This window comes from Myotis daubentonii, chromosome 3, assembly GCF_963259705.1.
Source record: "Myotis daubentonii chromosome 3, mMyoDau2.1, whole genome shotgun sequence".
Lineage (NCBI taxonomy): Eukaryota > Metazoa > Chordata > Mammalia > Chiroptera > Vespertilionidae > Myotis > Myotis daubentonii.
In genome coordinates, this window is record NC_081842.1 from 133,736,406 (window position 1) to 133,750,551 (window position 14,146).

The following is a 14,146-nucleotide window of genomic DNA, read 5'->3' on the forward strand; positions in this document are numbered from 1 at the left end:
CAGCGGAAGGACCCCGTCCTCCTGCATCCGCTTTAGGCTCCGCCCCGGACGCGGGGCGCCGATCGCAGAAGAGGCACATGTCCTACTGAATGGAGCTGGTCGCAGGTTGTTACGAGCAGGTCCTTTTTGGATTCTCTGTACACCCGGAGCCCAACGCGAGCGGCGACCACCAGGTAAAAGCCGCGGCGCCGAGGGACCCCGGGAGGCGTGGGCGGGGAAGGTCAGGTCTGGTTCCTGCACGGCCGAGGTAAACACTAAGCCAGAGGTGAACACACCGTCTGATTTCTTAGGGATTAATTGACGGATCAAACTCAGGAGACTTCAGTATAGGTTAGCAGTCAGCCGTGGGCAAACTACGGCCCGTTTGAAATGAATAAAACTAAAAAAAAAAAAAAGACCGTACTCTTTTATGTAATGATGTTTACTTTGAATTTATATTAGTTCACACAAACACTCCATCCATGCTTTTGTTCCGGCCCTCCGGTCCAGTTTAAGAACCCATTGTGGCCCTCAAGTCAAAAAGTTTGCCCACCCCTGTTAGCTTTTTAAAACATGGAGTCGGCATTTCATAAAACGAGATACTGTCTGTTTTTGTAGATTTTTTTTTTTACCACGGTGCACAAAGCAGGCATTTCTGCGAACGGGCAAATGAGTCGCAGATGATGGATTGAAGGGTCGCATTCATAAATTGACAGCCAGTTTAGGTGTTCCCTCTTGCACTGAATTTCTGTCCTGGAGTCTTACAAAATATTAGAGCTGGATGAGGATGATACTAAGTCATTATTACTGGGTCTGTGCTGTGGGGCCATTGCTTGCAGGGAAGGTGCAAAGAAGCCCAGGGTATGGGTCCTGCGCCAGAGACCTTCCCGACAGAAGCGGAGAGGACTGGGAGACAAATGTATGGAGGGAAATTACAACAAAATACAAGTATTTTACTAGATGTATGAATAAAAAGTTAAGTAAATTGCCAGGTAATTGGGATATATACCTAGGAGTAAAAAGATCTTTTTGTCCAGCACTGTTTTCCCCCCTAATCACTCCTCTAAGTATCTCTTCAAAACCTGTTTCATTGAGTGTTTTTTTTAAATCTTTACTGTTGAAAGTATTACCTGTGTTGTTCTCTTCCCCCTTTGACCTCTCCTAGCCTGTCCCGCCCCCCACCCCAGGCCTTCACCACCCGATTGTCTATGTCCATGTACACACAAGTTCTTGGTTGATCTCTTCCCACCCACCTGTATTCGCCTTTCCTCTGGGATTCCATAGTCTGTTCTGTGCTTCTGTGCCTCTGAATCTATTTTCTTCATCAGTTAGATTCCATATATGAGTGAGATCATGTGATACTTGTCTTTCTCTGGTTTATTTGCTTAGCATAATGCTCTCTAGGTCCCTCCATGCTGTCTCAAAGGGTAAGAGATCCTTCTTTTTTAAAGCTGCATAGTATTCCATGGTTTAAATGTACCACAGCTTTTTTATCCACTCATCTGCTGATGGGCACTTAGGCTGTTTCCAGATCTTCGCTATCGTAAATTGTGCTGCTATGAACATAGGGGTGCATATATCCTTTCTGATCGGAGTTTCTGGTTTTTTAGGATATAGTTCTAGAAGTAGGATCACTGGGTCAAATGGCAGTTCCAAATTTAATTTTTTGAGGAAACTCTATACTGTTTTCCACAGTGGCTGCACCAGTCTGCATTCCCACCAGCAGTGTCCTAGGGTTCCCTTTTCTCCACATCCTCACCAGCACTTGCATTTGTTGATCTGTTTGATGGTAGCCATTCAGACAGGTGTGAGGTGATAGCTCATTGTCATTTTAATTTTTATTTCTCTGATGATCAGTAACTTTGAGCATTTTTTCATGTCTCTTGGCTGTCTGTATATCCACTTTGGAGAAGTGTCTAGGTCCTTTGCCCATTTTTTAATTGGATTCTTTGTCTCCCTTTTGTTAAATTGTATGAGTTCCATATATATTTTGGATATTAACCCTGTATCAGATGTATCATTGTCAATTATCATCTTCCATACAGTGGTCTTTCTTCATTTTGTTGATGGTGTCTTTTGCTGTGCAGAAGCTTTTTATTTTGATGTAGTCCCATTTGTTTATTTTCTCCTTAGTTTCCTTTGCCCTAGGACAGTGGTCGGCAAACCGTGGCTTGCGAGCCACATACGGCTCTTTGGCCTCTTGAGTGTGGCTCTTCCACAAAATTCCACATGCGGGCGCACGTACAGTGCGATTGAAACTTCGTGGCCCATGCGCAGAAGTCGTTTTTCGGCCTGGGAGAGTCTATTTTGAAGAAGTGGCCTTAGAAGAAGTGGGGCGTGTCGGTCGGTAGGTCGGGCAATGGGAGACGCAGCACAGGCGGGCTTGAGGATACACAGCACGGGGGAGACGCACACGATTGATTCATGCACGAGTTGAGTGCGCCAGTCAGTCAGCAGTCTCATGTGCAGTGGTTAGTGCTAGTCGCGTCCACAAATCGCACGCGGGTGACAAAAGTACCCACTCGAAGCATAAAGTTACCTGTATTTTTCCAACCAGCTGCAAATCCTGTAGGTATTTTTGTCATCAATTTAAGAATTGTAATTATTTTGTGTTGGTGGCTTTATTATTATAAAATGAGGACGTTTTTAGCAAAGGCCAGCTTAGGAATACCCTAATTAAGTTAATAACAATGTACCTACCTATATAGTTTAAGTTTAAAAAATTTGGCTCTCAAAAGAAATTTCAGTCATTGTACTGTTGATATTTGGCTCTGTTGACTAACGAGTTTGCCGACCGCTGCCCTAGGAGATGTATTGGTAATCCTTGAGTGTTTCTTAATGGAGAAGTCAAGGTGTCAGTCTTGAATTAACCAGAAAATTAGAAGTATGTGACTGGACTAATTACTTTTGTTTACTTTGTTTTCTGTTCTGGTTATTAATCTGCCTTGTGTGGCATATTTTGAATGTTTAAAGATGGTGCTACTGATTATGTTCTCTTTGTAATAATATTGCTTACCATGTTCCAGACACATGTAGGCTCACAGCAGTCCTCTGAGGCAGATGCAGTTATACCCATGTTACAGATGAGGAACCTGACATTGAGATGATGAAGTGACTTGCTCAAGGTCACACAGGTAGCCTGGGACTTAAATCCCCAGCTGTCTCTGACCCTTGAAGCTCTTAACCATTACACAATACTGCTTCTACACCGACACCGACAATAACATTTCTTCTGTAATACGGACTGACAAAGGTTATTCTTTGATTTATGGCCACAGTAGCCTCCCCAGGAATGTGTGTCTTTACTCAAAAGAGCCTCCCTGGTTTTTTAGCGATGGAAGGACTATCACTGTAGTTACTTAAGATTTAATTTGCAATAACACATTAAAAATATATTGAAAGAAATTTGGTGGGTTTCTTTTCCTTCCTTGGTTTGTTTTAGTAATACTTCTTGATAAGTCTTCTTTAATTTGAAAAGTGTGTGTGCATATATTTGCACTCAACCAATCACACTTATCCAATCCAAAAGTTACCTGTCAGTAAGTGTAGAGTTCTTGAAATCTCATCATTGGTCAATCTGTAGGGCTTATTTTAGTACTAATGGAAACATACTATTAATCCTTTTTTTTTTCTTCCTTTATAAGACTTGTCATTATAGTTATCTCCGTGCAACATTTTATTAGTTTGTTTCTCCCACAGGAATGGCAGCTCCATTAGAAAAAGGACTTTCATTTCTTGTGTTCACTGCTTTATATCAACTGTCTAAAATGATGCCAGGCACATAGTAACTTAGTTTTGAAGTGAATAAATTCAAATCAAAATTGAACATTTGGATGAATGAACAGTATTTACTTAAATACATGTAAATTTAATAAGGAGTTAAGGATTTGGCTGGGAACTTAAAGTCCCTGTAGTCCAGTCTTCATAACTGTTTTGGAATCAGAAACTCGTCATCACAGTCCTACCTTCTTATTTTATCTTCCTTATCCAATTATCAGGTTCTTTGTTCTAATCTACATATCATTGCATAGTTTTTTCTCCACTTGTAAGATCTGTTGGTAGTTTTCCAGGATTGTGGAACCACTTACCAGTTTCTAGAGAACTGTGATGAGCTTGTGACATTGATGACCGGATGTATGTTTTACTCTTCAGCAGAAATGGACTCCTGTGGCTGACTTCACGCACCATGCCCACACGGCCTCTTTGTCAGCGGTGGCTGCAAACAGTCGTTTTGTAGTCACCGGGAGCAAAGATGAAACAATTCATATTTATGACATGAAAAAGAAGATAGACCACGGGGCTCTAGTGCATCACAATGGTAAGAAATTAGATCCTTCAAGATCATAACGTTGAGGTATTATTACTTTACAGTTTGACTTTAGTTGCACAATTCATTAAGCAGATTCTGTGCTAGGAAATTCAGAAATGAAAAAAAATGTGGTTCTTTGTCCTTAAGTTGTTCACAGTCGGTGTTGAGAGACAGAAGGGAAGCATTTAACTCATTTCTGGCGGGGGTTGGGGTGAAGGGAAGGAGGAAATGAATTTTCACTGAAAACTTCCTTAAAAGAGGAATATCAGATGTTAGCCAGGTGAAGTTTGCAAAGAGGGAGGGCATTGCTGGCAGAACACGCACATGAGGAGCACAGGTGGCAGCAGCATATTGATAGCTAGCCTTACTGAAGGGGTAGCATGCACCCAGCGTGGGCCACGTAGGTACAGTCCTATTTTCAGTTTATAGAAGAGAAAACCTTGTTTCAGAGATGTTACCTGACTTGCCCAAGGTCACAGTACAGTGGAACTAGAAGTTGAACCTGGTTCTAGAGCCCATGTTTTTAATCACTAGTGTGCACGGGAAGCTGCAAGCAGGTCAGTATTACAAGAAGGATAAAGTGAAGGTTGGGGTGGCTGGAGAAGTAATGGGGCCAAATCCTGGTGGTCCTTGCGAGGAGGAGGTTATGGATTGAATGGGAGGGAGGAGTGATCTCGGTTTGAGGAGCGTGCTGGCAGTTTGGATATGAAAGAGGTCCTGACTAAGAACAAGCAAAAGCACTGATGAGAGCTGCCCAATTGAATTCTGAGGCTGTGATTTGGTAACATCGCTGCAGGAAGCTACAGGCATTTCTGTAGAGCAAGGCAAGTTACTTGGTTTGTGCAACAGAAGGACTGAGTTACAGGGGAATTGATTTTGGTGAAAGGATAGTTTAGGTTTCCAGCTTAAGGAAAATGGGTTGTTACGGGTCTGCAGATCTCTGAACTAAGAAAGCAGGCGGAGTGTGAGTGATGGAAGGGCTGGAAAGACATGAGTTGTGGTCAGAGAATAGAGTCTTAGAGTTCAAGAGTTCTGCTGTGGAGCAGCTCTAGGTGGCAGCAGTGTGCAGGCTGTGGGTGTGAGGGACAGATACAGAGAAGGCAAAGGTCGCTGGACTTGAAGTCATGGTTGGGCTTTCCACACAGATGGTGCAGTTGCCCAGGAGAGTGGCAAGATCGAGCAATAGACAGACTGAACAGCTCATTTATTTTCTCAGTATTGAACTAATGTTAGATTATATTCTATTTTCATTGCGTCTTCCCAGAAGACAAAGAATGATGGGTTCAACATGTGTTCAAGAAAAGGGAATGGAGCCGAAACCGGTTTGGCTCAGTGGATAGAGTGTCGGCCTGCGGACTGAAGGGTCCCAGGTTCGATTCCGGTCAAGGGCATGTGCCTGGGTTGCGGGCATATCCCCGGTGGGAGATGTGCGGGGGGCGGCTGATCGATGTTTCTCTCTCATCGATGTTTCTAACTCTCTATCTCTCTCCCTTCCTCTCTGTAAAAAATCAATAAAATATATTTAAAAAAAAAAAAGAAAAGAAAAGGGAATGGAAAGGAAGAACTCAAATGAGTAGAATCAGCTGATATGTACTTAGTTTAAGGAAACTCAGCCAAGGAAGTTGGTTTCCTGCAGTTAAGATAGGTACCCTTCTTCCTATCCTATCTTCATATATTTTAGAAGTTCCACCCAAGCATTGGTATCTAGTAGTAAGTTTGGAGTGATAGATGTCTGTGTTAAATTAGGTAGGCCTTAGCTACTTTGACAAGTATCTATTCAACAGAAGCTAGGCTTTGAGTCATTTTGACAAGTATTTCTTTTCCTCTCTGTCTTCTAAATCCAGGTTATATAAGGAAGGCTTCTCTCTTTCTAAGGCTTGGAAGAAGTAATTTTTTTTTTTTCTGAATATATTTTATTGATTTTTTACAGAGAGGAAGGGAGAGAGATAGAGAGTTAGAAACATCGATGAGCGAGAAACATCGATCAGCTGCCTCCTGCACATCTCCTACTGGGGATATGCCCGCAACCCAGGTACATGCCCTTGACCGGAATCGAACCTGGGACCTTTCAGTCCGCAGGCCAACGCTCTATCCACTGAGCCAAACCGGTTTCAGCTTGGAAGAAGTAATTTAAACAAAACTTGTCTGTCCAAACCCATCGGTACAGGTGTTCAACAATAAGAAAAGGACTTCCTTAGGAGTTTGGATGGGGGGGGGGGGGGCAGGGGGGTGACTAAAGTAGGGCCCCTGCTTTCCTATTTTCCTCACAGAAATTCTGGTTTTCTACCAGTTGATAATAAGTTCTTTACCAGGGAGCAGAAGGAGCAGAAGATAAGGGAAAGCAAAATATCCAGAATAATAAATAGGATAATAGAGAAACAGGAAAACACCGGCAAAAGATAGCTAAAGCCTCCCACTGTGAGACGGTGGTGTGTGAGCCCGTTACAGTCTGAGAGCGGGAAGGTGGAGTGGTGGTACAGCATTATTCCTCAGAGACTTTGGGCTCTTTCCATCTACAGGGCAACATAAAGGGTTGGCCAGCAGGTGTGCAGATGAACAGTGGCCCAGGGTTCACATTCTTAGTCCATAAGTGACAAGGCAGTAATATTTAGGCTTGTGGCCATATGGTATCTGTTACCATTACTCACCTCTGCCGTTGTAGCACCAGAGCAGCCAGAGGTGTCTTGTAGCAGAATGAGTAAGACTGTGTTCCAGTACACCTGCATTTACTCCAGCTCCTCCGGCCAGATTTGGGCTGCAGACCCCTGAGCTATAGGGTAAAAGGTGGCTGACACAAGCTTCAAAGGATAGGGAATTTTACTTGCGGGTAAATGTATAATGGCATGGACTGCTTTGGGGAGCTAGAGGAATGTTGGGTTATTCCATCAATTCACCTCCTTCAGCCTTTTGATTTTGAACTATGGGAGGAGATAGAGGGCATAGTGGAGGAGTGTAACATTTAAGTTCTTATGACAGTGAATGAGAACTGTATAGAAGTCAGTTCAGAAACAGCCCTGCAATGATAATAGGATTGTGGATGATTGGGTAGCTGATAGTTTAGCAAGTAGAAATCATATGCTGTGTATATCAGCTTGTTCCCCCAGGTTAGCTGTTAGCTGGTTAGTTTTGTTTTGTTTGACTCCTCAAATATCGTTACCAGCTATCTTCTAAATTTATGATTATGGGAATGTAGAGCAAAAAAGTGAACTGGTCAGTTCAAATCGATACCTACAACTAGAAAAACTCTGCTGAAAATATTTGCATAGGCTTGAACCTATTATATTAAAAATTAATTTTTCCACAAGTCGTTATGGTTTAATTCAGTAATACTTCCATTGGATGTTTTCTTACCACAATACGGCCTTCAAACCAGAAGTGGATTTGCATTCAAAATATTAATTTTCAATATTAATTTTGCCTATTTTGTTTTTCCACAGGCACAGTAACTTGCCTGAAATTCCACGGCAACAGGCACTTAATTAGTGGGGCGGAAGATGGACTCATTTGTGTCTGGGATGCAAAGAAATGGGAGTGCCTGAAGTCGATTAAGGCGCACAAGTGAGTCCTGCCCTTTCTGGTTGGTGGTCTCCAGGCGCCAGTCAAGTTGGGGGCTAACTCTTGGTTTCCTTTTAGAGGACATGTGACCTTTCTTTCTATTCACCCATCTGGCAAGTTGGCCCTGTCTGTGGGGACAGATAAGACATTAAGGTAAGTCACTAATGCCCAAGAGCATCTCTACTTAGTTGTGGTCTTTGCTGTCCAAGTACAACAGGAACCCAAAAAATATTGTGATATAAGGAAAGGTTGAAAGCTAGTGAACCTTTTTATAATGGGAGGGAAAAGTGACAAGCTCTATATTCAAACATATACATTACCTTTCAGTCATTATAGGCTGAAGTGAAGAGGAGCGTGGTCCTGAAAAGTAATGTTTTAGGAGATGAAACCTTTTGAAAATATATTAAAGGGATGTAGGAATATCCTTTGCTATAGGAAAAATGGCCATTCTTCGGAATAGCCATGTATTTAGTAAATTTTCATTTGAGTAAGTCTTCATTATGCTTACCTTTATATTTAGTAAAAGTTAGTGATCGTGCCATAAGTGACCTTCTTGTTTTACAGAACATGGAATCTTGTGGAAGGAAGATCGGCATTCATAAAAAATATAAAACAGAGTGAGTATTTTTGTTTCGAATGTGAATACACACACACATTAGTCTTTGCCTGCTCGATGGTGGTTACCTCTGGGAGCAAATGCTTTGGATTACTTGCTTTCTTCATTTTATTTTTTTATTATTTATTTTAAATATTTTTTTTATTATTGATTTCAGAGAGGAAGGGAGAGGGAGAAAGAGATAGAAACATCAATTGCTGAGAGAGAATCATGGATCGGCTGCCTCCTGCATGCCCCCTACTGGGGATCAAGCCTGCAAGCTGGGCATGTGCCCTTGACTGGAATCGAACCCGGGATCCTTCCGTCTGTAGGCTGACGCCCTATCCACTGAGCCAAACCGGCTAGGGCTGCTTTCTTCATTTTAGATTGAGGTTCCTGTTGCTCTGCCACCTACCAGCTCTCTGTAACCTTTAATGATTGTTTGAACGGAGCTTATTGTCTAAACCTGAACCCCCAAAATATGTATCATGTTAGTTGTGATGTGAAAATGTGCATTATAAACATTTGCTACTTTTATTATTACTCTATCATTTTGTTTTTTACTTGTGAAATACAGATTTTGTTGTTTAACTTACAGATGCCCACATCGTGGAATGGTCCCCAAGAGGAGAGAAATATGTAGTTGTCATACTGAATAAAATAGATGTCTATCATCTTGACACAGCAGCTGTTAGTGGCACCATCACCAACGAAAAGAGAGTATCTTCTGTTACGTTTCTTTCAGTAAGTAATCAGAAATCATTGGTGGATGTTTAGTGTGTATGTGATGGTCTGAATTGTTTGATATTCTGGATATTATTCTTTTTCTCTCTCTTAGGAGTCTGTCCTTGCAGTAGCTGGAGATGAAGAAGTTGTAAGATTTTTTGACACTGATTCATTAATGTGCCTCTGTGAATTTAAAGCTCATGAAAACAGGTATTTTTTTAACCAATTTGTGTGTATGTGTACAGCCTCAACAAATATTATATGCAGTAGTGTCATAAAGCGGCATATATGTTTTATGAACAATTGCAGAGATAGAGGTATCTGCATATATATATGACATCCAGAGTCTGAGAGTATGATGGAAGTGTCTTCGTGGCCTTAGTAAATGCAAAAGTGATAAAATTGTTGTTAGGGTCCCCGAAGGAGGGACGTGCGAGGCCAAAGTGGTAAGGGATTATAAATTTATTAGCAGATGGGCTGAGCCCCAAAATGGCACCAGCCCCCAAAGACGGGGAGTCAGAGGGTGTTAAGGACTCTAGGCAGGCTGCTTCTGGGCAGAGAATTCTCTGTGCAGGTCTGGATTCTGGGAAACTCCAGAAGGGAGAGATAATGGTCTTAGCAAGTGGAATGTGGTCTAAGCAGGTGGAATGTCCATTGAGAAGTCCCGGGGGAGGGGATATCAATTCAATTATTTGATCAGACCTAATAGTTGTCATCAGGACTAGTCACTCGCACAAGATACTTTTCTAATAATTTCATTAGTCTTGGTGCCTGAAATCAACCATATTTGAACAGGAAAAAATAATTAAACAATCTTGAGCTTTGCCCCTGACCACTCTTATCTTTTTACTTTATTCCCCTTGTCCACTATTCCTTCTTTATACCCCACTTGTTTTTCCTGCAGAAGAAATACTGGGCATTGTAGACTTCTGTTTTGTGTCCGTCTCTTACCTCACACTGCTCACTGTATTTCTAGGGGTAGAGTCCGAGTCTCAGAGTAAATAGTTAAGTGACTTTGCTCTTACTCTGGGGCCTGAAATCAACCATATTTCCACTGTTAGCTACTGGAGGTGGGATCCAAACCCGGTTCTATCTGATTCTGCCCCTGCTTTTCCCATTATAATTTTGAAAAAGGTGATAATATAAAGAGTTATACTTTAATATGCTTCATTTGCATGTTCTACATCTTAAGTAAGTCTTAGTTCTTACCGTATTTTCAAAGTAATAGGTTTTAAGAAACCTCTCTTTGTAAATATAGTACTCAGAATACTGCAGTCACTATACAGACCTAGTTAACATGATCAGGAAAGGGGGAGTGGGACCTAGGGATGAAAAAGGAACTATTTTTTTTTTTAGTATATTTTTATTGACTTCAGAGTGGAAGGGAGAGGGAGAGAGAGATAGAAACATCAACGATGAGAGAGAATCATTGATCGGCTGTCTCCTGCACACCCCACACTGGGGATCGAGCCCGCAACCCAGGCATGTGCCCCCGACCGGAACTGAATCCTGGACCCTTCAGTCCACAGGCCGATGCTCTATCCACCGAACCAAACCAGCTAGGGCAGGAACTGTTTTTAAAAAGAGGAGAGAACTACTGTCACCCTGGCTCTGAGGGGGCGGGAAAGAGCCTGATGTATTTCAGGAACAGTAGAAGGCCCATGTTATTAGGACAAAGTGAGCCAAATGGTACACGGCATTGGAGGACGTTAGGAAGAGTTTGAATTTCTATTAAATGCCTTGGTAGGTTTTGTTGTGTTTATTTCTTATTATGGAAACATTTGAAGGCAGATAAACCAGTTTAAGGAAGCAGCCCCTGTAGACTGACCATCCAGCTTCAGCAGTTGTCAATTTATGATCAGTCTTGCTTCCTAAATATCCCCAACAACTTCCTCCTTTCCTGTGTTATTTTAATGCAGATCCTAGCTTTGTAGAATTTTAAGCCTGGGAGTAACATGATTTGATTTCATTTTTAAAAATTGTTAGGGGCGCCTGGCCAGTGTTGCTCAGTGGTTGAGTGTTGACCTATGAACCAGGTCATGGTTCGATTCCCGGTCGGCACATGCCTGGGTTGTGGGCTTGGTCCCCTGTGGGGGGCATGTAGGAGGCAGCCGATCAATGATTTGCATCACTGATGTTTCTGTCTCCCTCTCCATTCCTCTCTGAAATCAATAAAAATATGTTTTAAAAAAAATTGTTAGGGGGCAAAAATGAAAGCAGAGAGGCCAACTAGGCTACTTCATAATTCAGAAAAAAATGATAGTACCTTTTATTAGTAGAGGACTTCTATGTTTTAATTAGCTGGGCAGTTGTGAAGTACCTGAGGCCACCAGAGGAATCCCTCCTGATTTGGCAAATTAGACTAGGGGTGGTGGCACTGGAATGACAGGAATGGATATACAGGAGGAAGTCTTTTTTTTTTTTTTTTAATATATTTTATTGATTTCTTACAGAGAGGAAGGGAGAGGAATAGAGAGTTAGAAACATCGATGAGAGAGAAACTTCAACCAGCTGCCTCCTGCACACCCCCCACTGGGGATGTGCCTGCAACCAAGGTACATGCCCTTGACTGGAATCGAACCCGGGACCCTTCAATCCACAGGCCGACGCTCTATCCACTGAGCCAAACTGGTCAGGGCAACAGGAGGAAGTCTTGATTCATCTTTTTGTCTCACTTTTCTCTCTGTACTGAATATGTAGTTTCTTGCAGAGAGGGGCTTTAATATCTTTATCTCCTTTGTGATAACCTGATTAAAGTTATTCTTTCAACTTTTCTTTTTTATTTGATATTTAGAGAGCAAGGGGGAGAGAGAGAAAGAGAGAGAGAAACATCTCTGGTTGCCTCCTGCACATGCCTTGACCATAAATCGAACCTCCACCTTTTGGTGCATGGGATGAAGTTCCAACTAACTGAGCCACACCAGCCATGGCTTTTCAACTTTTTAAAGATATGGTTAACAGTCAGTTTTGTCTTAGAATTTAGACCCTGAAAAATGACTCACTGACTCATGGGAAGTGAAATATAGTTCTTGAAAAATCGAGAGCCTCTGTGTGTAGACGCTTATAATAGTATCACACTATTTGAAGAAAGGATCATTTATGGTGTTAATGTTTCTATTCTAGGGTAAAAGATATGTTCAGTTTTGAAATCCCAGAGCATCATGTTATTGTTACAGCATCAAGTGATGGTTTCATCAAAATGTGGAAGCTTGCACAGGATAAGGTCAGTGCACACTATAAATGCACTTTAATGCAAGTCTTACTGTTAGTGTTGCCTGGCATTAAATGAGATAGAATTTTTCCTTAAGGGTCATAGAGATCTTTAAGTGAGCTTTCTAAATCTCTTCCAGGCGTGGGTGATATTCATGGTTTTAAAGTTAGGGTTCCACAGAGCTGCCTCGGGGAGGGCACTGGTGAGTCTGAGCTGACAGGATCCCAGAACTCCTGCTTTTTCAAAGAAGTGCTGCTTTCCTCTTTTTTGTATATTGATTTTTCTTTGTAAAATTTTATTAGATGAAATACTGCCATTACGGGCAGGGGGAGGGGGGGGGCAGGAAATTCCTGATTAATGATTGAACCAACCAACAGTAGTTTTCTTTTAATATATTTTTTATTGATTTCAGAAAGGGAGAGAGAGAGAGAAAGAGATAGAAACATCAATGATGAGAGAGAATCATTGATCGGCTGCCTCCTGCATGCCCCCTGCTGAGGATCGAGCCCACAGCTGGGCATGTGCCCTTGACCAGAATTGAACCTGAAACCCTTCAGTCTACAGACTGATGATCTATCCACTGAGCCAAACCAGCTAGGGCCCAATAGTAGTTTTGAATCAGATACTTGGAAAATTAAATTCCCTTCAATGGTCTCCCTCTCATAGACAGTCTTGGTTTATTATTCTGGAAATATGGCCTTTTAAGTGCCTACTTGGTACAAAGTTATTTGTTAAAACCTAGAAATGAACAAGACATGGTCCTGGCCCATTCCTCAGTGAACTTACAGTTTCTGAGTAGTCACAATTGGCTCTGGGAAGGCATAGTCAAGCCAGTCATGAATCCAGATAATAGATTTCTTCTAAATAACATATTTTATTCTTAAGAAAATACAATGTTTTAAGTTAAGGAGTTGATTATGGAAAAAGAAAATTAATTATTTAAAATTCCCCTGTGTTACGAATTTTTCTTGCTTGTTTCAGAAAGTTCCCCCATCTTTACTTTGTGAAGTAAATACTAACGCCAGGCTGACGTGCCTTGGAGTGTGGCTAGACAGCGTGACAGACACGAAAGAAAGCCTCCCTCCCGCTGCAGAGCCTTCTGCTGGTAAGTGAAATTGTTCATTTTTTTAAAATGGATAATCTGTTACCTTTTGAATGATTAAAGTGAAGGAAATCCAGATAACTTCACTTTATTGTCAGCCTGCGATTTTTCCGAAAGGAGCTAAACAATCTTAAATGCATTGTCTCTTGTGTTTTAGTAAGTAAAGAACAACCCAAAGGCAGCAAAAAGGAATCGGGTGATGCGGTGCAGGAAGAAGCAAGGCAGTCAAAACCTAACACGAAGAAACGTGGTTTAACTGGTGTCAGTGAAAAGCCAACCAAAGGAAGTGGCCTGGTGGCAGCCAAGAAGAGGAAAGTGGGAGAAATCTTGGAAAAGAAGAGAAAAAAGAAGAAAATAAGAGTAATGCAGTGAATCCCAAGTTTCTCCTGAGAGAAAAACTTTTTAGATGGACTCGTTCTTTTCATATGTACCTAATCCCTCCCCTCCCCCCTTCTTGTAAAAACTAGGAATTTCCTCTTTGGAGAAAATGTACAGCTCTAAAAAAAATATATCACTAAAACTCAGTTTTTCGTTGTATTTTTAAAGAGTGCCAAAACATTTTCATAGGAAATATATATCATGATATATATTATGTTAATGTGGGATATAATTTTTACTTTTGTGCAAAGCAAATAAAGATCTTTCTCAAAATAATGTAGTTTAAAAGAA

At 41.5% G+C, this 14,146-nt stretch overlaps 1 protein-coding gene across 2 annotated transcripts; it reads left to right on the forward strand.

Moving 5' to 3' along the window:
• Positions 1 to 12: 12 nt before the first annotated feature.
• Positions 13 to 14,146, forward strand: PAK1IP1 (PAK1 interacting protein 1). Of its 2 annotated transcripts, none has more exons than XM_059688625.1 (10): positions 13 to 173; positions 4,135 to 4,297; positions 7,726 to 7,846; positions 7,922 to 7,996; positions 8,408 to 8,460; positions 9,037 to 9,182; positions 9,277 to 9,374; positions 12,288 to 12,387; positions 13,357 to 13,480; positions 13,635 to 14,145. In XM_059688625.1, the coding sequence occupies exons 1-10, from the start codon at positions 90 to 92 to the stop codon at positions 13,847 to 13,849; spliced, it is 1,179 nt and encodes a 392-aa protein (XP_059544608.1). In that variant the 5' UTR covers positions 13 to 89; the 3' UTR covers positions 13,850 to 14,145. The 2 variants fall into 2 exon arrangements, with proteins under 2 accessions (XP_059544608.1, XP_059544607.1); XM_059688624.1 differs by having other exon boundaries at positions 17 to 173; positions 4,132 to 4,297; positions 13,635 to 14,146.

Bases quoted from the DNA above. Each gene is read 5' to 3' on its own strand.
- PAK1IP1 (XM_059688624.1), top strand. From the start codon at position 90: ATGGAGCTGGTCGCAGGTTGTTACGAGCAGGTCCTTTTTGGATTCTCT. The intron at 9,375-12,287 runs GTATTTTTTTAA...TTTCTATTCTAG, and splicing joins TTTAAAGCTCATGAAAACAG to GGTAAAAGATATGTTCAGTT. The intron at 13,481-13,634 runs GTAAGTGAAATT...CTTGTGTTTTAG, and splicing joins CGCTGCAGAGCCTTCTGCTG to TAAGTAAAGAACAACCCAAA.